The sequence below is a fragment of the Leucoraja erinacea genome, unplaced genomic scaffold (assembly GCF_028641065.1).
Source record: "Leucoraja erinacea ecotype New England unplaced genomic scaffold, Leri_hhj_1 Leri_131S, whole genome shotgun sequence".
NCBI lineage: Eukaryota > Metazoa > Chordata > Chondrichthyes > Rajiformes > Rajidae > Leucoraja > Leucoraja erinaceus.
Window position 1 is genome coordinate 143,097 of NW_026575583.1, and position 22,464 is coordinate 165,560.

Below are 22,464 nucleotides of genomic sequence, written 5' to 3' on the forward strand. Positions count from 1 at the left end.
CTCACTGCCCTATAGTTCCCAGCTTTTTCCCTGCAGCCCTTCTTGAGTAGAGGCACAACATTTGCCACCCTCCAGTCTTCCAGTACCTATATAACCATATAACAATTACAGCACGGAAACAGGCCATCTCGACCATTTTAGTCCATGCCGAACACTTACTCTCACCTAGTTCCATCTACCTGCACTCAGACCATAACCCTCCATTCCTTTCCCGTCCATATACCAATCCAATTTATTTTTAAATCATAAAATCGAACCTGCCTCCACCACTTCCACTGGAAGCTCATTCCACACAGCTGAGTAAAGAAGTTTCCCTTCATGTTACCCCTAAACTTTTGGCCCTTAATTCTCAAATTATGTCCTCTTGTTTGAATCTTCCCTCCTCTCAATGGAAAAAGCGTATCCACGTCAACTCTGTCTATCCCTCTCATAATTTTAAAGACCTCTATCAAGTCCCCACTTAACCTTCTGTGCTCCAAAGAATAAAGACCTATCTTGTTCAACCTTTCTCTGTAACTTAGATGCTGAAACCCAAGCAACATTCTAATAAATCTCCTCTGTACTCTCTCTATTTTGTTGACATCTTTCCTATAATTTGGCGACCAGAATTGTACACCATACTCCAGAATTGGCCTCACCAATGCCTTGTACAATTTTAACATTACATCCCAACTTCTATACTCAATGCTCTGATTTATAAAGGCTAGCACCCCAAAAGCTTTCTTTACCACCCTATCTACATGAGATTCCACCTTCAGGGTACTATGCACAGTTATTCCTAGATCCCTCTGTTCAACTGCATTCCTCAATTCGCTACCATTTACCATGTACGTCCTATTTTGATTTGTTCTACCAAGATATAGCACCTCACACATATCAGCATTAAACTCCATCTGTCATCTTTCAGCCCACTCTTCCAAATGGCCTAAATCTCTCTGTAGACTTTGAAAATCAACTTCATTATCCACAACACCACCTATCTTAGTATCACCTGCATACTTACCAATCCAATTTACCACACCATCATCCAGATCATTGATGTATATGACAAACAACAGTGGACCCAACACAGATCCCTGAAGCACCCCACTAGTCACCGGCCTCCAACCTGACAAACAGTTATCCACCATTACACTCTGGTATCTCCCATTCAGCCACTGTTGAATCCATCTTGCTACTCCACCATTAATACCCGACAATTGAACCTTCTTAACCAACCTTCCATGTGGAACCTTGTCAAAGACCTTACTGAAGTCCATATAGACAACATCCACCGCTTTACCCTCATCAATTTCCCTAGTAACCTCTTCAAAAAATTCAAGAAGATTTCTCAGACATGACCTTCCAGGCACAAATCCATGTTGACTGTTCCTAATTCATCTCTCCTGTATTTAAAGATGAATCGTAAATTTCCTATTTTCCCATGATGTTTTTCGGATATATCTGCTCAGGCCCTGGAGAGTTGTTTACCTTTGCACATGATGGGGCCTTCAACACCTCTCAGACTGTAACACTGACTGCTCTCGAGACACTTCCATTGACTGACCCAGTCCACAGAAGGCAGTGGAGGCCAATTCACTGGATGTTTTCAAGAGTGAGCTAGATTTAGCACTAAGGGCTAAGGGAATCAAGGGACCTGGGGAAAACGCAGGAATGGGGTAATGATTTTGAATGATCAGCCATGATCATGTTAAATGGCGGTGCTAGCTTGAAGGGCCGAATGGCCAACTCCTGCACCTATTTTCTATGTCCATCTGTCTTCTTGGTAAATACAGACGAGAAATACTCATTGAGGACCTTGCCCATCTCCTGTGGCTCCAAACAGAGGTGACCGCTTTAATTCCTGACATGTCCCACTCTCTCTCTCTAGTTACCCTCCCCCCCCCTTATATATTTATAAAATCTCTTGAGATTGCCCTTAATGCTACCTTCCAGAGCTATCACTTGGCCCCTTTTTGCCCTTCTGATTTCTGTTTCTACTTTGCTCCTTTGTACTCCTCCAGGAATTGAATTGAGTTGAATACTTTATAAACACATGCCCCCCCCCCCCCCCCCCCCCCCCCTCCCACGCCGGGTCCCCGTTGCTCTCCCCCCCCACCCCCACAGCGGTCCCTCCACTCCGGGTCCCTATTGTTCCTTATGTCTGCAGCGGCGTCCTCACTTCCACATGGTTTGACCTCGTCCGTCGGTCGGTGCCATCATTGACCTCTCCACTTTCGCTGTCGGGTCCTCTCAAATTATACTTAAAGAGTTGACGGTGGAGATGCAATGGCAAAGATTTAAACACCGCATGGATGAACTCCAGAAATTCTTCATACCTGTCTGGTGAAAAAATAAAACGGGGAAGGCGGCTCAACCGTGGCTAATGAGGGAAATCAAGCATAGTGTTAAATTCAAGGAGGAGGCATAAACATTGGCCAGAGGAAGCAGCAAACCAGGGGACTGGGAGAAGTTTAGAACAACAGAGGACGACAACGGGGTTGATTAAGAGCATGAAATTAAGCTTGTGGGGAATATAAAAACTGACTGTAAAAGCTTTAGATATGTAAAAAGGAAAAGATCAGTGCAGACAAATGTAGGTCCCTTACAATCAGAGACAGGTGGATTTATAATGGGAAACAAGTAAATGGCACAGCAGTTAAACGAGTACTTTGGTTCTGTCTTCGCCAAGGAAGACACTAACAATCTCCCAGAAATACTAGGGAACAGGGGATCTAGTGGGAGGGAGGAACTGAAGGGAATCCACATTAGTCAGGAAATGGTGTTCGGTAAACTGTTGGGACTGAAGGCAGATAAATCCCCAGAGCCTGATGGTCTGCATCCCAGAGTACTCAAGGAGGTGGCCTTAGAAATTGTGGATGCATTGGTGATCATTTTCCAAAGTTCTCTCGATTCTGGATCAGTTCCTGTGGACTGGAGGGTAGCTAATGTACCTCAATTTTTTTAGAAAGGAAGAAGAGAGAAAACGGGGAATTATAGACCAGTTCGCCTTGCATCGGTAGTGGGAAAGATGCTGGAGTCGATTATTAAAGATGTTTTAACAGCACATTTGGAAAGCAGTGATGGGATTGGTCAAAGTCAGCATGGATTTATGAAGAGGAAATCATGCTTGACTAATCTACTGGAATTTTTGAGGATATAACAAGAAGAATGGATAAGGGATGGTGTATATGGACTTTCAAAAAGCCTTTGACAAGGTCCAACACAAAAGATTAGTGTGCAAAATTAGAGCACATAGTATTGTAGGTAGGGTATTGACATGGATAGAGAACTGGTTAACAGACAGGAAGCAAACAGTAGGACTTAACGGGTCCTTTTCAGAATGGCAAGTAGTGACAAGTGTATTGCCGCATGGCTTGCCGCTGGAACCCCAGTTATTTACAGGGACAGAAGTTTAGGGGTAACATGAGGAGGAACGTCTTTACTCAGAGAGTGGTAGCGGTGTGGAATGAGCTTCCAGTGGAAACATAGAAACATAGAAATTTGGTGCAGGAGTAGGCCATTCGGCCCTTCGAGCCTGCACCGTCATTCAATATGATCATGGCTGATCATCCAACTCAGTATCCCGTACCTGCCTTCTCTCCATACCCCCTGATCCCCTTAGACACAAGGGCCACATCTAACTCCCTCTTAAATATAGCCAATGAACTGGCCTCAACTACCCTCTGTGGCAGAGAATTCCAGAGATTCACCACTCTCTGTGTGAAAAAAGTTCTTCTCATCTCGGTTTTTGGGGTATCATTCGTTGGTATCATTTAAAAATAAATTGGATAGGCATATGGATGAGAAGGGAATGGAGGCTTATGGTATGAGTGCAGGCAGGTGGGACTAAGGGAAAAAAGTTGTGTCGGCACGGACTTGTAGGGCCGAGATGGCCTGTTTCCGTGCTGTAATTGTTATATGGTTATTAATATATTAACGATTTAGACAAATGTAACAAGGCTAACTTTGATGAGATGCGAAAGGATTTAAAAGGAGTGAATTGGGACAGTTTGTTTTATGGGAAAGATGTGGAAGAGAAATGGAGGACATTTAAAGGTGACATTTTAAAAGTACAGAATCTTTATGTCCCTGTTCGGTTGAAAGGAAATAGTAAGAATTGGAAAGAGCCATGGTTTTCAAGGGAAATTGGACACTTGGTTCGGAAAAAGAGAGAGATCTACAATAATTATAGGCAGTATGGAGTAAATGAGGTGCTTGAGGAGTATAAAGAATGTAAAAAGAATCTCAAGAAAGAAATTAGAAAAGCTAAAAGAAGATATGAGGTTGCTTTGGCAAGTAAGGTGAAAGTAAATCCTAAGGGTTTCTACAGCTATATTAATAGCAAAAGGATAATGAGGGATAAAGTTGGTCCATTAGAGAGTCAGAGTGGACTGCTATTGCAGAGCCAAAAGAGATGGGGGAGATATTGAACAATTTCTTTTCTTCGGTATTCACCAAGGAGAAGGATATTGAATTATGTGAGGTAAGGGAAACAAGTAGAGTAGCTATGGAAACTATGAGATTCAAAGAAGAGGAAGTACTGACACTTTTGAGAAATGTAAAAGTGGATAAGTCTCCAGGTCCGGACATGATAATCCCTAGGACATTGAGGGAAGTTAGTGTAGAAATAGCAGGGGCTATGACAGAAAACGGGAATAGTGCCGGAGGATTGGCATACTGCGCATGTTGTTCCATTGTTTAAAAAGAGGTCTAAGAGTAAACCTAGCAATTATAGACCTGTTAGTTTGACGTCAGTGGTGGGCAAATTAATGGAAAGGATACTTAGAGATAATATATATAAGCATCTGGATAAACAGGGTCTGATTAGGAACAGTCAGCATGGATTTGTGCCTGGAACGTCATGTTTGACTAATCTTCTTGAATTTTTTGAAGAGGTTACTCGGGAAATTGATGAGGGTAAAGCAGTGGATGTTGTATACATGGACTTCAGTAAGGCCTTTGACAAGGTTCCTCACGGAAGGTTGGTTAAGAAGGTTCAATGGTTGGGGATTAATGGAGGAGTAGCAAGATGGATTCAACAGTGGCTGAATGGGAGATGCCAGAGAGTAATGGTGGATGGATGTTTGTCAGGTTGGAGGCCAGTGACTAGTGGGGTGCCACAGGGATCTGTGTTGGGTCCACTGTTGTTTGTCATGTACATCAATGATCTGGATGATGGTGTGGTAAATTGGATTAGTAAGTATGCAGATGATACTAAGATAGGTGGGGTTGTGGATAATGAAGTAGATTTTCAAAGTCTACAGAGAGATTTATGCCAGTTGGAAGAGTGGGCTGAAAGATGGCAGATGGAATTTAATGCTGATAAGTGTGAGGCGCTACATCTTGGCAGGACAAATCAAAATAGGACGTACATGGTAAATGGTAGGGAATTTAAGAATGCAGGTGAACAGAGGGATCTGGGAATAACTGTGCACAGTTCCCTGAAAGTGGAATCTCATGTAGATAGGGTGGTAAAGAAAGCTTTTGATGTGCTGGCCTTTATAAATCAGAGCATTGAGTATAGAAGTTGGGATGTAATGTTAAAATTGTACAAGGCATTGGTGTGTACAATTTTGGTCGCCTAATTATAGAAAGGATGTCAACAAAATAGGGAGAGTACAGAGGAGATTTACTAGAATGTTGCCTGGGTTTCAGCAACTAAGTTACAGAGAGAGGTTGAACAAGTTAGGGCTTTAATCTTTGGAGCGCAGAAGGTTAAGGGGGGACTTGATAGAGGTCTTTAAAATGATGAGAGGGACAGACAGAGTTGACGTGGATAAGCTTTTCCCACTGAGAGTAGGGAAGATTCAAACAAGGGGACATGACTTGAGAATTAAGGGACAGAAGTTTAGGGGTAACATGAGGGGAAACGTCTTTACTCAGAGAGTGGTGGCTGTGTAGAATGAGCTTCCAGTGAAGGTGGTGGAGGCAGGTTCGTTTTTATCATTTAAAAATAAATTGGATTAGTGGGACTAGGGGAGAATAAGTGTTCGGCACGGACTAGAAGGGCCGAGATGGCCTGTTTCCGTGCTGTAATTGTTATATGGTTATATGGTTATTGCAACCTTCACGTGGTCCGACCTGTTTCAAGAATGCAATCAGCCTGGCGTGCACAACAAATAAGATCAAATAGAACAAGTTGTCCTACAACTTTAGGCTGTGCACGCCATACGCAAGAAGAAGAGGTCGGTCTTAGTGCAGTTGTACAGGATCCTGGTGAGACCGCACCTGAAGCATTGTATGCAATTTTTGTCTCCTAATTTGAGGAAGGACATTCATGCTATTGAGGGAATGCAGCGTAGGTTCACCAGGTTAATTCCCAGGATGGTGGGACCATCATATGAGGAAAGATTGAGTGGACTGGCCTTGATTTTATGAGAGGGCATCTTATCTATATTACAAAAACTCTGATCTTGACCGCTTTTGGCCCACTGTGCTGCGATTTCCGATAGAACGCCGCCACATACGGCCGTCATTTTTGGCCACCTCGCTCAGAGCACCCCTCCGCCTTATGGGTATGGAGGATTTTTCCCATTGATGACAAATCAGAGAAATATATATATTTTTTAAATTCACCATTCTCTCTGCTGCCCCTGCTGGAGGGAGGGGGAGGGATTATAAAACCAAGAAGTGGTGTGCCTCACTCAGTCTCAACAAGATGGATGAAGCCACGGATCATGTCTCTCTGAGCTCTGAATAACACTGAAGAAATGTCTACACAACTGTGAGTCCCCTTAATTTGGTTTGAAAATGAAAATATTGTTTGTTTGAAGTAAAAAGGCACTGCCTGCAAATGGTTGTTTGGGTGTTTTGGCTTGAAGTTGAAAGGCACTATTTACTGCAAATGGTGGTTTGGGTGCTTTGGTTTGACGTTGAAAGGGAATACTTACTGCAATTGGTGGCTTGGGTGCTTTGGCTTGACATTGAAAGGCACTATTTACTGCAAATGTGGCTTGGGTGCTTTGGCTGGTAATTGAAAGGCACTTTTTACTGCAAATGATGGCATGAAGTTGAAAGGCACTACTTACGGCAAATGGTGGCTTGGATGCTTTGGCTTGAAGTTGAAAGGCACTACTTACTGCAAATGGTGGCTTGGGTGCTTTGGCTTGAAGTTGAAAGGCACTATTTGCTGGAAATGGTGGTGTGGGTGCATTGGCTTGAAGTTGAACGGCACTACTTACCGCAAATGGTGGCATGAAGTTGAAAGGCACTACATACTGCAAATGGTGGCTTGGGTGCTTTGGCTTGAAGTTAAAAGGCACTACTTACTGCAAATGGCGGCTTGGGTGCTTTGGCTTGAAGTTAAAAGGCACCACTGCAAATGCACTTCCTGTTTGCACTGTATATTGATTTTAGATTAAACACTACCACTTGCGTCTGTGATTTTTGGCCATCTTACTCAGTCCCCCTCCGCAGAGAATTCTTCCCATCAATGAAAAATAAAAGTGTTATTAGTGTTTAAAAAATGTCTTTCCCCTGTCAATCACGCCATGAAAGCCACACTTTTTCCGGTGGGAGGGGGAGGGGTTATAAAACCCAGAAGTGTGGGTGTGGCTCAGTCTCTGCATGATGGGGGAGGGAGAGGTCATGACTCTGTTTGAGCTGTGAATCAGCTGCACACACTGAATGTCTACTGAACCGTGAGTTTGGTGTTTTGTGTGGTTTTATGGTGGTTTCACCCTGCATGAGATGGTATGAAGCTGCTTTTGAATTTGGTGGCTTTGCATCCTGCTTGAAGTGGTATGAAACTGCACTGAATTTAGTGGCCTTGCACCCTGCTGAGAGTGGTATGAAACTGCACTTGAATTTGGTGGCCTTGGATCAAGCTTGAAGTGGTATGAAACTGCACTTGAATTCGATGGCCTTGCACCCTGCTTGCAGTGGTTGGATACTGCACTTGAATTTGGTGGACTTGCACCTTGCTTGAAGTGGTAGGAAACTGCACTTAAATTTGGTGGCCTTGCAGCCTGCTCAAAATGGTAAGAAACTGCACTTGAATTTGGTGGCCTTGCACCCTGCTTGAAATGATAGGAACGTGGATTTGAATTTGGTGGCCTTGCACCCTGCTTGAAAAGGAATTTCAAGAAATAGTTATGAGTCAACTGCCAGCCCACCAGCCGTGAGTGAGCTGCCAGCAGATCAGGCTTGAGGGACTGAGCTGCCACCTCAAGAACCCATACCAGCGCTCCAGAAAGCCCCCCTATTGGCCACCAAAATTGGAATTGGTGGAGAGGTGGAATATTGCGTCGGGGGACCAGCCCTCCCATGTGAACATGGGATCCAACGGGTTAGAAACATAGAAACATAGAAATTAGGTGCAGGAGTAGGCCATTCGGCCCTTCGAGCCTGCACCGCCATTCAATATGATCATGGCTGATCATCCAACTCAGTATCCCGTACCTGCCTTCTCTCCATACCCCCTGATCCCCTTAGCCCACAAGGGCCACATCTAACTCCCTCTTAAATATAGCCAATGAACTGGCCTCAACTACCCTCTGTGGCAAAGAGTTCCAGAGATTCACCACTCTCTGTGTGAAAAAAGTTCTTCTCATCTCGGTTTTAAAGGATTTCCCTCTTATCCTTAAGCTGTGACCCCTTGTCCTGGACTTCCCTAACATCGGGAACAATCTTCCTGCATCTAGCCTGTCCAACCCCTTAAAAATGTTGTATGTTTCTATAAGATCCCCTCTCAATCTCCTAAATTCTAGAGAGTATAAACCAAGTCTATCCAGTCTTTCTTCATAAGACAGTCCTGACATCCCAGGAATCAGTCTGGTGAACCTTCTCTGCACTCCCTCTATGGCAATAATGTCCTTCCACTTAGTCTAGTAGAAACATAAAATGCTCAAGGGATTGGACAGACTAGAGGCAGGTGAAAAATTCCCGATGTTGGGGTAGTCCAGAACCAGGGGTCACAGTTTAAGGAGAAAGGGGTAGGCCATTTAGGACTGACATGAGGAAAAACCTCTTCACCATGAGAGTTGTGAATCTGTGGAATTCGTAGAAGGCAGTGGAGGCCAATTCATTGGATGTTCGATCTAGCTCTTTGGGCAAAAGAAATCAAGGGATATGGGGAAAAAGCAGGAAAAGGGTACTGATTTTAGATAATACTAAACTAAGTGGGACCCGTTGTGTCCCATGTTCACATGGGAAGGCTGGTCCCCCGACGCAATATTCCAACTCTCCACCAATTCCAACATTGGGCTTTCTGGAGTGCTGGTATGGGTTCTTGGGGTGGTAGCTCAGTCCCTCAAGCTTGATCTGCTGGCAGCTCACTCACGGCTGGTGGGCTGGCAGTTGACTCATGACTATTCCTTGAAATTCCTTTTCAAGCAGGGTGCAAGGCCACCAAATTCAAGTGCAGTTTCTTACCACTTCAAGCAGGGTGCAAGGCCATCGAATTCAAGTGCAGTTTCATACCACTTCAAGGTGGATCCAAGGCCACCAAATTCAAGTGCAGTTTCATAACACTTTCAGCAGGGTGCAAGGCCACTAAATTCAGTGCAGTTTCATACTATTTCAAGCAGGATGCAAGGCCGCCAAATTCAAGTGCGGTTTCATTCCACTTCAAGCAGGGTGCAAGGCCACCAGATTCAAGTGCAGCTTCATACCATCTCATGCAGGGTGAAACCACCATAAAACCACACAAAACACTGAACACACAGTTCAGTAGACATTCAGTGTGTTCAGTTGATTCACAGCTCAGACAGAGTTGTGACCTCTCCCTCCCCCATCATGCAGAGACTGAGCCACACCCACACTTCTGGGTTTTATAACTCCTCCCTCTCCCACCGGAAAAGGTGTGGCTTTCATGGCGTGATTGACAGGAGAGAGACATTTATTAAACACTAATAACACTTTTAGTTTTCATTGATGGGAGGAATTCTCTGCGGAGGGGGACTGAGTAAGATGGCCAAAAATCACAGATGCAAGTGGTAGCGTTTTATCTAAAATCAATATACAGTGCAAATGGGAAGTGCATTTGCAGTAGTGCCTTTTAACATCAAGCCAAAGCACCCAAGCGATCATTTGCAGTAAGTAGTGCCTTTCAACTTCAAGCCAAAGCACCCGCCACCATTTGCAGTAAGTAGTGCCTTTCTACCTCAAGCGAGAGCACCCAAGCAAACATTTACAGTAAGTAGTGCCTTTCAACTACAAGCCAAAGCACCCAAGCCACCATTTGCAGTAAGTAGTGCCTATCAACTTCAAGCCAATGCACCCGCCACCATTTGCAGTAAGTAGTGCCAGTCAACTTCAAGCCAAAGCACCAAAGCCACAATTTGCAGTAAGTAGTGCCTTTCAACTTCATGTCACCAAGCAATTTGCAGTAAGTAGTGCCTTTCAACGTCAAGCCAAAGCTCCCAAGCCACCACTTGCAGTAAGTAGTGCCTTTCAACATCAAGTCAAAGCTCCCAAGCCACCATTTGCAGTTAGTAGTGCCTTTCAACTTCAAGCCAATGCACTCACGCCACCATTTGCAGTAAGTAGTGCCTTTCAAATTCAAGCCAAAGTACCCAAGCCACCATTTGCAGTAATTAGTGCCTTTCAAAGCCACCATTTGCAGTAAGTGGTGCCTTTCAACTTCAACCCAAAGCACCCAAGCCACCATTTGCAGTAAGTAGTGCCTTTAAACTTCATGCCATCATTTGCAGTAAGTAGAGCCTTTCAACTTCCTGCCAAAGCACCCAAGCCACCATTTGCAGTAAGTAGTGACTTTCAACTTCAAGCCAAATCACCCAAGCCACCATTTGCAGTAAGTAGTGCCTTTCAACTTCAAGCCAAACCACCCAAACCGCCATTTGCAGTTAGTAGTGCCTTTCAACTTCAAACCAAAGCTCCCAAGCCACCATTTGCAATGTAGTGCCTTTCAACTTCAAGGCAAAGCACCTACCAGCATTTGCAGTAAGTAGTGCTTTTCAACTTCATGCCACCATTTGCAGTAAGTAGTGCCTTTCAACTTCAAACCAAAGCTCCAAAGCCCCCATTTGCGGTAAGGAGTGCCTTTCAACTGAAAGACAAAGCACCCAAGCCACCATTTGCGGTAAGGAGTGCCTTTCAACTCCAAGCCAAAGCACCCAAGCCACCATTTGCAGTAAGTAGTGCCTTTCAACATGATGCCACCAATTGCAGTAAGTAGTGCCTTTCAACTTCAAGCCAATGCACCCACACCACCATTTGCAGTAAGTAGTGCCTTTCAACTTGAAGCCAAAGCACCCAAGCCACCATTTGCAGTAAGTAGTGCCTTTCAACATCATGCCACCAATTGCAGTAAGTAGTGCCTTTCAACATCATGCCACCATTTGCAGTAAGTAGTGCCTTTCAACTTCAAGCCAAAGCACCCAAGCCACCGCACCCAAGCCACCATTTGCAGTAAGTAGTGCCTTTCAACTTCAAGCCAAAGCACCCAAGCCACCATTTGCAGTAAGTAGTGCCTTTCAACTTCAAGCCGAAGCACCCAAGCCACCATTTGAAGTAAGTAGTGCCTTTCCACTTCAAGCCAAAGCACCCAAACAACAATTTGCAGGCAGTGCCTTTTTACTTCAAACAAACCATATTTTCATTTTCAAAACAAATTAAGGGGACTCACAGTTGTGTAGACATTTGTTCATTGTTATTCAGAGCTCAGAGAGACGTGACCCTCGGCTTCATCCATCTTGCAGAGACTAAATGAGGCACACCACTTCCTGGTTTTATAGTCCCTCCCCTTCCCTCCAGCAGAGAGAATGGTGAATTAAAAAAATAATTCATATCTCTCTGATTTTTCATCGATGGGAAAAATCCTCCACACCCATAAGGCGGAGGGGGGCTCTGAGCGAGGTGGCCAAAAATGACGGCCGTAGGTGGTGGCGTTCTGTCGGAAATCGCAGCATAGTGGGCCAAACGCGGTCAAGCTCAGAGTTTTAGTAATATAGATATCTCAATAGATGAATGGCAGTGCTGGCTGGAAGGGCCAAATGGCTTACACCTGCACCTATTTTTCCATGTACCCCTGGATCAGATCCCAGCCTGTAACTTACTCCCGTGGATCTGGTATACTATATATAAACCCCACGAATTCCTGGATTAAATCCCAACACCAGGGATCTGGTATTGTATAAAAACCCACCCCAACACCATGGATTATATTCTGGCCCATAATCCAATGTTATTCAAAATATAAACTTCAGGGCCCCTGGATTAGACCCCGGCTTGTAATGCAGGAGATCATGCCGCTGAATTACACCCTCCCCCACCCTCACTTTTGCCCCTTTTCCTTCCAGCGTCACCTAAATTTAACATGTTCATGAAAATGGTCCTCGACCCCGGGCGGAAAGTTCAGAGGGCAGAGGTCACTGAAGCCCCTCCTGTGAACTTTACAATGCAAAACGACGAATGCCTGAACTTCACGATCCAACTTGAGGTAAGACCTACCGATCGATAAAGAGATCGACCACGGCGCGAGACCATTCAGGGTTCCCATACGGTTAGACCACACCGGGAGCACTGTTCAGTTTTCTGCATAAATGGACAGGGAGTAAATGGTGGGGGAAGGGTTACAGTGGAGCGTGGGAATGCAGGATAGGATGGGGGAGATGGTTGGGCAATTGATGGATAATTGGCACATATTCCCTACCGGGAGAAATTTCAGGGTTCCTGCCCGGGTGGACCACACCGGGAGACCATCGGGGTTCCCATACGGTTAGATAACACCGCGAGCACTGTTCAGTTTTCTGTAGAAATGGACAAGGAGTGAATGGTGGGGGGAGGGGGGGGGGGGGGGGGTGGGTTACAGGGGAGTGTGGGATAAGATGGGGGATATGGTTGGACCATTGATAGATAATTGGCACATATTCCACGACCCTTGACCATTCCTTACTTCTCCTCTGTCTCTCCCATCACTCTCACATTCTCTCGTGCCCCATCTCTCTTCTTTTTAACCCCTCTATTCCCTCTCTTTGCCCCTCTATCTCCCCATCTCACTATTCCGCTCTTTCACTGCCACTCTCCCCAATCCTCTTCTACTTTCTCTCTTCCCCCTCCCTCTCTTTCTACCCCCTCTCTCTCTATCTTTTTCCCTTCCCTTGCTCCCCCCTCCCCTCCCTTTTATCCCATCCACAGAACTGTATCCAGGACACCTACAACAACATCCAGTTGGACATGACCTACGTAGCCAAGGGCCAGAGATCGGGCATGTACCCGGCTCCCATCCTCAAACAGGGCAGCACAGGAATCTGGAGCAGCGGGGTGTGTACTGGAGGGGCAGGATCGGGATGGATCAGGGAGGGATGACTTACAGGGATGGACCAGTGATGAGGAGATACATGATCCGACCAGGGGAAGGGAGCGGAGGGAAGTACCAGTGGGGAGAGGGTTCGGGGCGGACCAGTGAGGAGGGGACGGGGTTCAGGGACGGACCAGTGGGGAGGGGGTTGAGGACGGACCAGTGGGGAGGGGGTTGAGGACGGACCAATAGGGAGGGACGGAGTTCATGGACGGACCAGTGGGGATGGGGTTGAGGACGGACCAGTGGGGAGGGGGTTGAGGACGTACCAATAGGGAGGGACGGGGTTCAGGGATGGACCAATAGGGAGGGACGGGGTTCAGGGATGGACCAGTGGGGAGGGGGTTGAGGACGGACCAGTGGGGACGGGGTTGAGGTCGGACCAGTGGAGAGGGGGTTGAGGACGGACCAGTGGGGAAGGGACACGGATCAGTGACAGACAATAGGGTGATTTCACGAAAGGTCACTGGAGCGTAGATCCGCACCCACGTGACCGCAAAATTCAACTGGAGGACATGCGATACATCCGGTACATGTTAGTGAATGGGAAAACATACACTTTCACACCAGTTAAAAACATCGAAAACGGCCAGTTTTTGAGCTGTGCCAGTCGGGGTGACCGTGAGGCACAGCTACCTAAATTTACAGTCCATATACTGAAAGATAGAAACTAAGGTAAATTCAAGAGGGAGCTGAAGGTGCTAAACCAGCGGAAGTTATCAGCGGACATTTGTCGTGGAGATTTAAAGATCCAAAATATCGGGAATTATCGCGTTTGCTCGCTGCATTTCATCAAAAGTAAGGCATTATTGACTTTTTTATCTTTATTCATTTGTTATATGAAAAGTTTTAAAAGTGAAAAATCCGTCAGTAAAATTGCAAAATCGCCCATGGTTCTCAGGTGGGTTTTAACATGCAAAATGAAAACGCTTCTGAAGCTACATTTACCATTTAAATCTCCACGACAACTGTCCACTAAGCACTTCCGCTATTTTTGCACCTTCAGCTCCCTCTTGAATTTACCTTAGTTTCTATCTTTCTTTTGGACTGTAAATTTAGGTATCTGTGCCTCACGGTCACCCCGACTGGCACAGTAATAATGCAGCTCAAAAACTGGCCGTTTTCGATGTTTTTAACGGATGTGAAAGTGCGTGTTTTCCCATTCACTAACATGTACCGGAAGTATTGCATGTCCTCCAGTTGAATTTTGCGATCATGTGGGTGCGGATCTACGCTCTAGTGACCTTTCGTGAAATCACCCTATAGTTGAATGGATAGCAAATTGGCTCCATGGAAGGATGCAGAGGGTGATGGTTGAAGGCTGCTTCTCAGACTGGAGGCCTGTGACTAGTGGTGTGCCTCAGGGTTCGGTGATGGGCCCGTGACTGTTTGTCATGTACATCAATGATTTGGATGAGAACATACAGGGCAAGATTTGCAGGTTTGCTGATGATACAAAAGTTAGCGGTTTTGCAGATAGTGAAAATGGTCGTGAAAGATTGCAGCCGGATCAGAATCAATTGGCCAGGTGGGCTGTGGAATGGTTGGTGGAATTAAATGCAAGGAAGCGTGAGGTGTTGCATTTTGGGATGTCGAACAAGGGCAGGACCTACACAGTGAATGGTAGGTCTATGGGTAGTGTTGTAGAGCAGAGGGATCTAGGAGTACAGGTGCCTGGTTCCTTGGAGGTCGAATCACAGGTTGATAAGGAGGTCAAAAAGGCTTTTGCCACTTTGACCTTCATCTGTCACAGTATTGAGTAAATAAGTAGGGAGGTCATGTTGCAGTTGTATAGGACATTGGTGAGACTGCATTTAGAATATTGTATTCAGTTCTTGGCACCATGTTATAGGATATTGTCAAGCTTAAAATGGTTCAGTAAAGATTTACGAGAATGTTGCCAGGACTAGAGGGTGAGAGCTATAGGGAGAGGTTGAGTAGGCTGGGCCTCTATTCCATGGAGCATAGGAGGGTGAGGGGTAATCTTATAGAGGTGTACAAAATCATGAGAGGAATAGATCGGGTAGACTTTTGCCCAGTAGGGGAATCGAGGACCAGATGACATCGGTTCAAGGTGAAGGGGAAAGATTTAATAGGCATCTGAGGGGTAGCTTTTTCACACAAAGGGTGGTGGGTGTATGGAACAAGCTGCCAGAGGAGGTAGTTGATTCTGGGACTATTCCATTGTTTAAGAAACAGTTGGACAGGTATATGGGTAGGATTGGAAGGATATGGACCAAGTGGGACTAGTCTAGCTGGGGCATGTTGGCCGGCGTGGGCGAGATCCACACTGTATCACTCTGACCAGGAGATGGGGGTTGAGAGATGGACTGAGGAGAGTGATGGCCAGACCAGGGGGAGGGGTTTGAGGGACAGACTGAGGACAAGTATTCAAGGCCAATGGGGGAGACAGGGATTCAGGGACAGACCAGGTGGATGGGGTTGAAGAACGGGCTGGTGGGGAGGGGGTTGAGGTTTCATGGATGGATCGGGGCAGGGACGGGGGAAGATGGGACGTGAGGACATGTGCTGATGTGTCCCTCACCCCCCACAGCTGCCCTTCGAGCAGGAGTGTGGCTCAGACAACATCTGTACCGACCGTCTGAAGGTGTCATTCTCCATGAGCGGGTACGTAATCTAACACACCCCCTCCCCCAACCTTCCCTACAGCCCAAGGACCCCCCATCTCCAGCCCCTAGACCCCCCACCTCATCTGTGTCTCACACCTCCAGGCCTTCCATCCCCCCCTCCGTCCCCAGCTCTGACCCCTCCCCCTCTTGCCCCCCACATCCTCTGCCCCCCCCCCCCCCCCCCCCCCATCCCCAGCCCATCGCCGGCTCCTAGACCCCACACCTCATCTCTACGATGCCATTTCACCTCTGGTCCCTACACCCCTCTCCCTGTCTCTGACACCCTCTATCCCTGCAGCACCCAATTCTTGGTCGTGGGGAGCCACACTACCCTTGGTCTGGACGTCTCCTTGGAGAATTGTGGAGAGAATTCCTACTTCACCGTGGTCACATTCCTCATCCCGAGGGGCCTTTCCTTCCGTAAGACCGAAATTGTACAGGTGAGACTGGGCTCTTTATTATCACCGGCACAGTCTAGGCACAATCCCCGATTACCATAAAGTGCATGGGAATAGCCCTGAAGTTTGGGCCGACAGGTTTTGGTGCATTTTCCAAAGTCAAGTCGAGTCCGTTCTGTGCGCTCGGTTTCCTGGAGCGGCTCTTGATGCAGGCGAGCCCCAGGCTGCTACACGGCCTCCAGTTGCTGTCTCCGTCCGGATTGTCCAACGACCCATCATTCCCCTCCCCTCCCTCTCCTCTCCCCACCTCTCCCCACCTCTCCTCCCCCTCCTCCTCCCCTCATCTCCCCTCCTCCTCCCCCCTCCCCTCTCCTCCCCCCCTCCTCTTCCCTCCACCTCCTCCTCTCCTCCCCTCCTCCTCCCCCTCCCCTCCTCCCCCTACCCTCCTCTCCCCCCCTCCTCCTCCCCTCCCCCACCCCACCCCTCTTCTCCCCTCTCCTTATCTCCCCTCCTCACCTCTCCCCTCCTCCCCTTCTCTCCTCTCCGCTCCTCACCTCTCCCCTCCTCCCCTCTCCTCCTCTCCGCTACCCTCCCCTCTCCTCTCTAGTAGAAACATGGAAAATAGGTGCAGGAGTAGGCCATTCGGCCCTTCGAGCCTGCACCGTCATTCAATATGATCATGGCTGATCATCCAACTCAGTATCCCATCCCTGCCTTCTCTCCATAACCCCTGATCCCTTTAGCCATAAGGGTCACATCTAACCCTCTTAAATATAGCCAATGAACTGGCCTCAACTACCTTCTGTGGCAGAGAATTCCACAGATTCACCACTCTCTGTGTAAAAAATGATTTTCTCATCTCGGTCCAAAAAGACCTCCCTCTTATCCTTAAACTGTGACCCCCTAGTTCTGGACTTCCCCAACATCGGGAATAATCTTCCTGCATCTATCCTGTCCAACCCCTTAAGAATTTTGTAAGTTTCAATAAGATCCCCCCTCAATCTTCTAAATTCTAGCGTGTACAAGCCAAGTCTATCCAGTCTTTCTTCATATGAAAGTCCTGCCATCCCAGGAATCAGTCTGGTGAACCTTCTCTGTACTCCCTCTATGGCAAGAATGTCTTTCCTCAGATTAGGAGACTAAAACTGTACGCAATACTCTCCTCCCCTCCTCTCCCCTCCCCTCCCCCCTCCCTCCTCCCCTCTCCACCCTCCTCCGCTCCCCCCCTCCTCCTCCCCATCCTCCTCTCCCCCTCCTCCTCCCCCCCCCTCCTCTGCCCCTCCTCCCCTCTCCTCTCCCCTCCTCTCCTCACCTCACCAACCTTGAGGGTGCAGAAGTTAACACCCCGGTTCACTCTCTCACTGGCCCTTGCTCCTCGTGTCTGCCATCGCCGGCTTCCCCCTCCTCCCTCCACCCTCCTCCAACTTCCATCCACCCTCCATCCTTCCACCAACCTCCCTCTACTCTCCCTCCCTCTACTCTCCCTCCTCTCTCCTCTCGGGGGGTGAGTAGGGCCAGGGTTACTGGATGTCCCCTACAGGCCGCGGCCCACCAGTCCTTGCTCCTGGCCGCATGGCTCTCCCCGATAGGATGTCACCTAAAGGGAGGATCTAACAAATATCCAGCCGGTGTTCAGTTTGAGTTGATGAGGGAGGAAGGAGTGAAATGCTCCGTTGTCCAAAGTACCCCAGTCTAGGACCACTGCCCACTGACAGCATTGCAAGTTTACATTGTTGCTTTAAAGACAATCACAACAAGTTCAGTTGAGTTCATTGTCACCTGTACCGAGGTACAGTGAAAAGCTGTAAGGGCCTGTCCCACTTACGCGACCTTGGCTCGTAAATTACGTGACCTCGTGGTCGCTTGAGGCATACGGGCGCCATATGGCCACGCAGAGGGGTATGGAGTTGTGCGGGGCTGGTCCCGACATCGCGTGGGGCTCCGAAATTCCTGTAGTGACCGAAATCTTTGCATGCCAATGGCCCACGTACGCACGCAGGCACATTGTGGTCGTACGCCGCGTCTTGACATAGCACGCAGCGTCCTGACGTTGTATGCCTAGCGTGTGGCGTTATGTGATGACGTCACCGCCCGACGCCGTGTGACGCCCAAATTCAGTCGGTCCGTCTCCTGCCCAGCTGATTTGTAAGCATGACGTAAATGACGTCACGCACGAACTTCGCGCGACCTGTCGCGCCAAACGCACGCAATCGCATGCAAGTGGGACAGGCCCTTTACTGTCAGCGGAAAGACTGTACATGATTCCAATCAAACCGTCCACAATGTACAGGTACAAGATAAAGGGAACAACTTTTAGTGCAATGTAAAATTCAGTAAATTTGGATTAAAGATAGTTCCACTGTTGTTGATGGTAGGTCAGGAGCCGCTCTGTAGTTGGTGATTGGATGGTTTCGTGGCTTGATAAAAACTTACTTTAGAGATACAGCACACAAACAGGCCCGTTGCCCCACCGAGTCCATGTCGACCAGCGATCCCCACACACAAACACGATCCAACACATACTTGGTATAATTTACATTTATACCAAGCCAATTAACCTACAAAACTGGACGTCTTTGGAATGTGGGAGGAAACAGGAACGACCTGGAGAAAATCCATGCAGGTCATGGGGAGAACGTACAAACTGTGCAGACAGCAACTGTAGTCGGGATCAAAGCGAGGTCTTTGACACTGTAAGCAGCAAAGTACCGCTACGCCACCGTGTTACAGGGACGGTGGGAAGAAATTGTTTCTGAATCACACTTGCGTTTTCACACTTCTGTACCACTTGCCTGATGGTAAAGGAGAGAAGAGGGAGTGACTGGGGTGAGGCTGGTCTTTGATTATGCTGCTGGCATTGCCAAGCAGCGTGGTGTAGATGGAGTCGATGGAAAGGAGGTTGGTTTGGGTGATGGTCTGCGTTAAACAATGCTATGGGAAATGTTCAAAATAATGAGGCCATTCGGCCCATCAAGGTTGATATTTCTTTCCCTCTCAACCCAATTCTCTTGCCTACTCCCCATAACCTTTTAAGAACCTATCAATCTCTGCTTTAAACATACCCAATGACTTGGTCCACAGCTGTGTATGGCAATGAATTCCACAGATTCACCACCCTCTAGCTAAAGAAATCCCTCCTCATGTCAGTATTGCAGCTGGGAAAAAGGGACAACGTAGGCATGAGGGAGGAGCTAGCCAAAGTTGACTGGTAAGGGACACTAGCTGGAATGATGGTGGAACTGCAATGGCAGGAATTTCTGGGAATCCAGAAGATGCAGGATCTTGTCATTCCAAAGGAGTAGAAAGTTTCTAGGGGGAGAAAGAGTCGACTGTGGATGACAAGGGAAGTCAAGAACAATATAAAACTAAAAGAGAAGGCGTATAACATGGCAAAGATTAGTGGAAAGCCAGAGGATTGGGAAGCTTTTAAAGAACGACAGGAGTAACTTAAAAAGGCAATACGGGGAGAAAAGATGAAGTACGAAGGTAAACCAACCAATAATATAAAAGAGGATAGCAAGAGTTTCTTCAGTTATATAGAGTAAGAAAGAGGCAAGAGTGGACATTAGACTGCTGGAGAATGATGCAGGAGAAGTGATAATGGGGAATAAAGAAATGGCAGACGAGCTGAATCACTTTTTAGCATCAGTTTTCACAGTGGAAGACACCAGCAACACGCCTGAAAATCAAGAGTGTCAGGGAGTGGAAGTTAGTGACTATTAGTAGGGAGAAGGTGCTTGGGAAACTGAAAGGGCTAAAGGTGGATAAGTCACCGGGACTGGAGAGACTGCACCCCAAATGTGGCTTTAGAGATTGTGGAGGCATTGATATTACATAAGGCACGAGTCAGTAGTGCAATGATGGGGAAATTGTCAATATTACCCCGCTGCACAAGAAGGGAGCAAAGCAGAATAGTGGGAACTATAGGCCGGTTAGTCTGACTTTGGTGGTCGGTAAGATTTTGGAGTCCATTATAAAGGATGAGGTTACGGAGTACTTGGAAGTTCACGATAAAATAGGCCGAAGTCAGCATGGCTTTGTGAAGGGGCGGTCTTGCTTGACAAATTTACTGGAATTCTTTGAAGAAGTAGGACAGACAAATGAGTCAGTAGATGTAGTTTACTTCAGAAAGCCACATGTTAGGCTGCTAAGTTGGATGACAGCCCATGGTATTAAAGGGCAGATACTAGCATGGATAGCAGGTTGGCTGGATGGCAGAAGACAATCTGTCCCTGTTCAGTTGAAAGGAAATAGTAATAATTGGAAAGAGGGAAATTGGACACTTGGTTCGGAAAAAGAGAGAGATCTACAATAATTTTAGGCAGCATGGAGTAAATGAGGTGCTTGAGGAATATAAAGAATGTAAAAAGAATCTTAAGAAAGAAATTAGAAAAGCTAAAAGAAGATAGGTTGCTTTGGCAAGAAAGTTGAAAGTAAATCCAAAGGGTTTCTACAGCTATATTAATAGCAAAACGATAACGAGGGATAAAATTGGTCCATTAGAGAATCAGAGTGGACAGCTATCTGCAGAGCCAAAAGAGATGGGGGAGATATTGAACAATTTATTTTCTTCGGTATTCATCAAAGAGAAGGATATTGAATTATGTGAGGGAGGGGAAACAAGTAGAGTAGCAATGAAAATTATGAGATTCAAAGAAGAGGAAGTACTGACACTTTTGAAAAATATAAAAGTGGATAAGTCTCCAGGTCCTGACAGGATATTCCCTAGGACATTGAGGGAAGTTAGTGTAGAAATAGCAGGGGCAATGACAGAAATATTTCAAATGTCATTAGAAACGGGAATGGTACCGGAGGATTGGTGTACTGCGCATGTTGTTCCATTGTTTAAAAAGGGTTCTAAGAGTAAACCTAGCAATTATAGATCTGTTAGTGGTGGGCAAATTAATGGAAAGGATATTAGAGATAATATATTTAAGCATCTGGATAAACAGGGTCTGATTAAGAACAGTCAACATGGATTTGTGCCTGGAAGGTCATGTTTGACTAATCTTCTTGAATTTTTTGAAGAGGTTACTATGGAAATTGATGAGGGTAAAGCGGTGCATGTTGTCTAAATGGACTTCAGTAAGGCCTTTGACAAGGTTCCACATGGAAGGTTGGTTAAGAAGGTTCAATTGTTGTATATTAATAGTGGAGTAGCAAGATGGATTCAACAGTGGCTGAATGGGAGATACCAGAGAGTAATGGTGGATAACTGTTTGTCAGGTTGGAGGCCAGTGACTAGTGGGGTGACTCAGGGATCTGTGTTGGGTCCACTGTTGTTTGTCATATACATAAATGATCTGGATGATGGTGTGGAAATTGGATTAGTAAGTATGCAGATGGTTCTAATATAGCTGGTGTTGTGGATAATGAAGTAGACTTTAAAAGTCTACAGAGAGATTTATGCCAGTTGGAAGAGTGGGCTGAAAGATGGCAGATGGAGTTTAATGCTGATAACTGTGAGGTGCTACATCTTGGTAGGAAAATCAAAATAGGACGTACATGGTAAATGGTAGCGAATTGAGGAATGCAGTTGAACAGAGAGATCTAGGAATAACTGTGCATAGTTCCCTGAAGGTGGAATCTCATGTAGATAGGGTGGTAAATAAAGCTTTTGGTGTGCTGGCCTTTATAAATCAGAGCATTGAGTATAGAAGTTGGGATGTAATGTTAAAATTGTACAAGGCATGCTCGCTTCGGCAGCACATATACTAAAATTGGAACGATACAGAGAAGATTAGCATGGCCCCTGCGCAAGGATGACATGCAAATTCATGGAAAAAAAAATATTGTACAAGACATTGGTGAGGTCAATTCTGGAGTATGGTGTACAGTTTTGGTCGCCAAATTATAGGAAAAATGTCAACAAAATAGAGAGAGTACAGAGGAGATTTACTAGAATGTTGCCTGGGTTTCAGCAACTAAGTTGCAGAGAAAGGTTGAACAAGTTAGGTCTTTATTCTTTGGAGCGCAGAAGGTTAAGGGGGAGACTTTATAGAGGTGTTTAAAATGATGGGAGGAATAGACAGAGTTGACGTGGATATGTTTTTTCCATTGAGAGAAGGGAAGATTGAAACAAGAGGACATAATTTGAGAATTAAGGGACAAAAGTTTAGGGGTAACATGAAGGGAAACTTCTTTATTCAGTGAGTAGTAGCTGTGTGGAATGAGCTTCCAGTGGAAGTGGTGG

General features: G+C 46.4%; 1 protein-coding gene and 1 non-coding gene across 2 annotated transcripts in view; both read left to right on the forward strand.

Annotated features, from left to right (window-relative positions):
• Positions 1–22,464, forward strand: part of LOC129715683 (integrin alpha-X-like) — a 118,714-nt gene that overhangs the window by 80,119 nt on the left and 16,131 nt on the right. Inside the window, 4 exon segments of the mRNA XM_055665542.1 lie at positions 12,243–12,382; positions 13,081–13,206; positions 15,798–15,871; positions 16,172–16,313. Coding sequence (XP_055521517.1) covers positions 12,243–12,382; positions 13,081–13,206; positions 15,798–15,871; positions 16,172–16,313 — 482 coding nt within the window.
• Positions 21,962–22,068, forward strand: LOC129715684 (U6 spliceosomal RNA). The gene has a single exon (XR_008726539.1). It is a non-coding gene; the product is annotated as a U6 spliceosomal RNA (small nuclear RNA).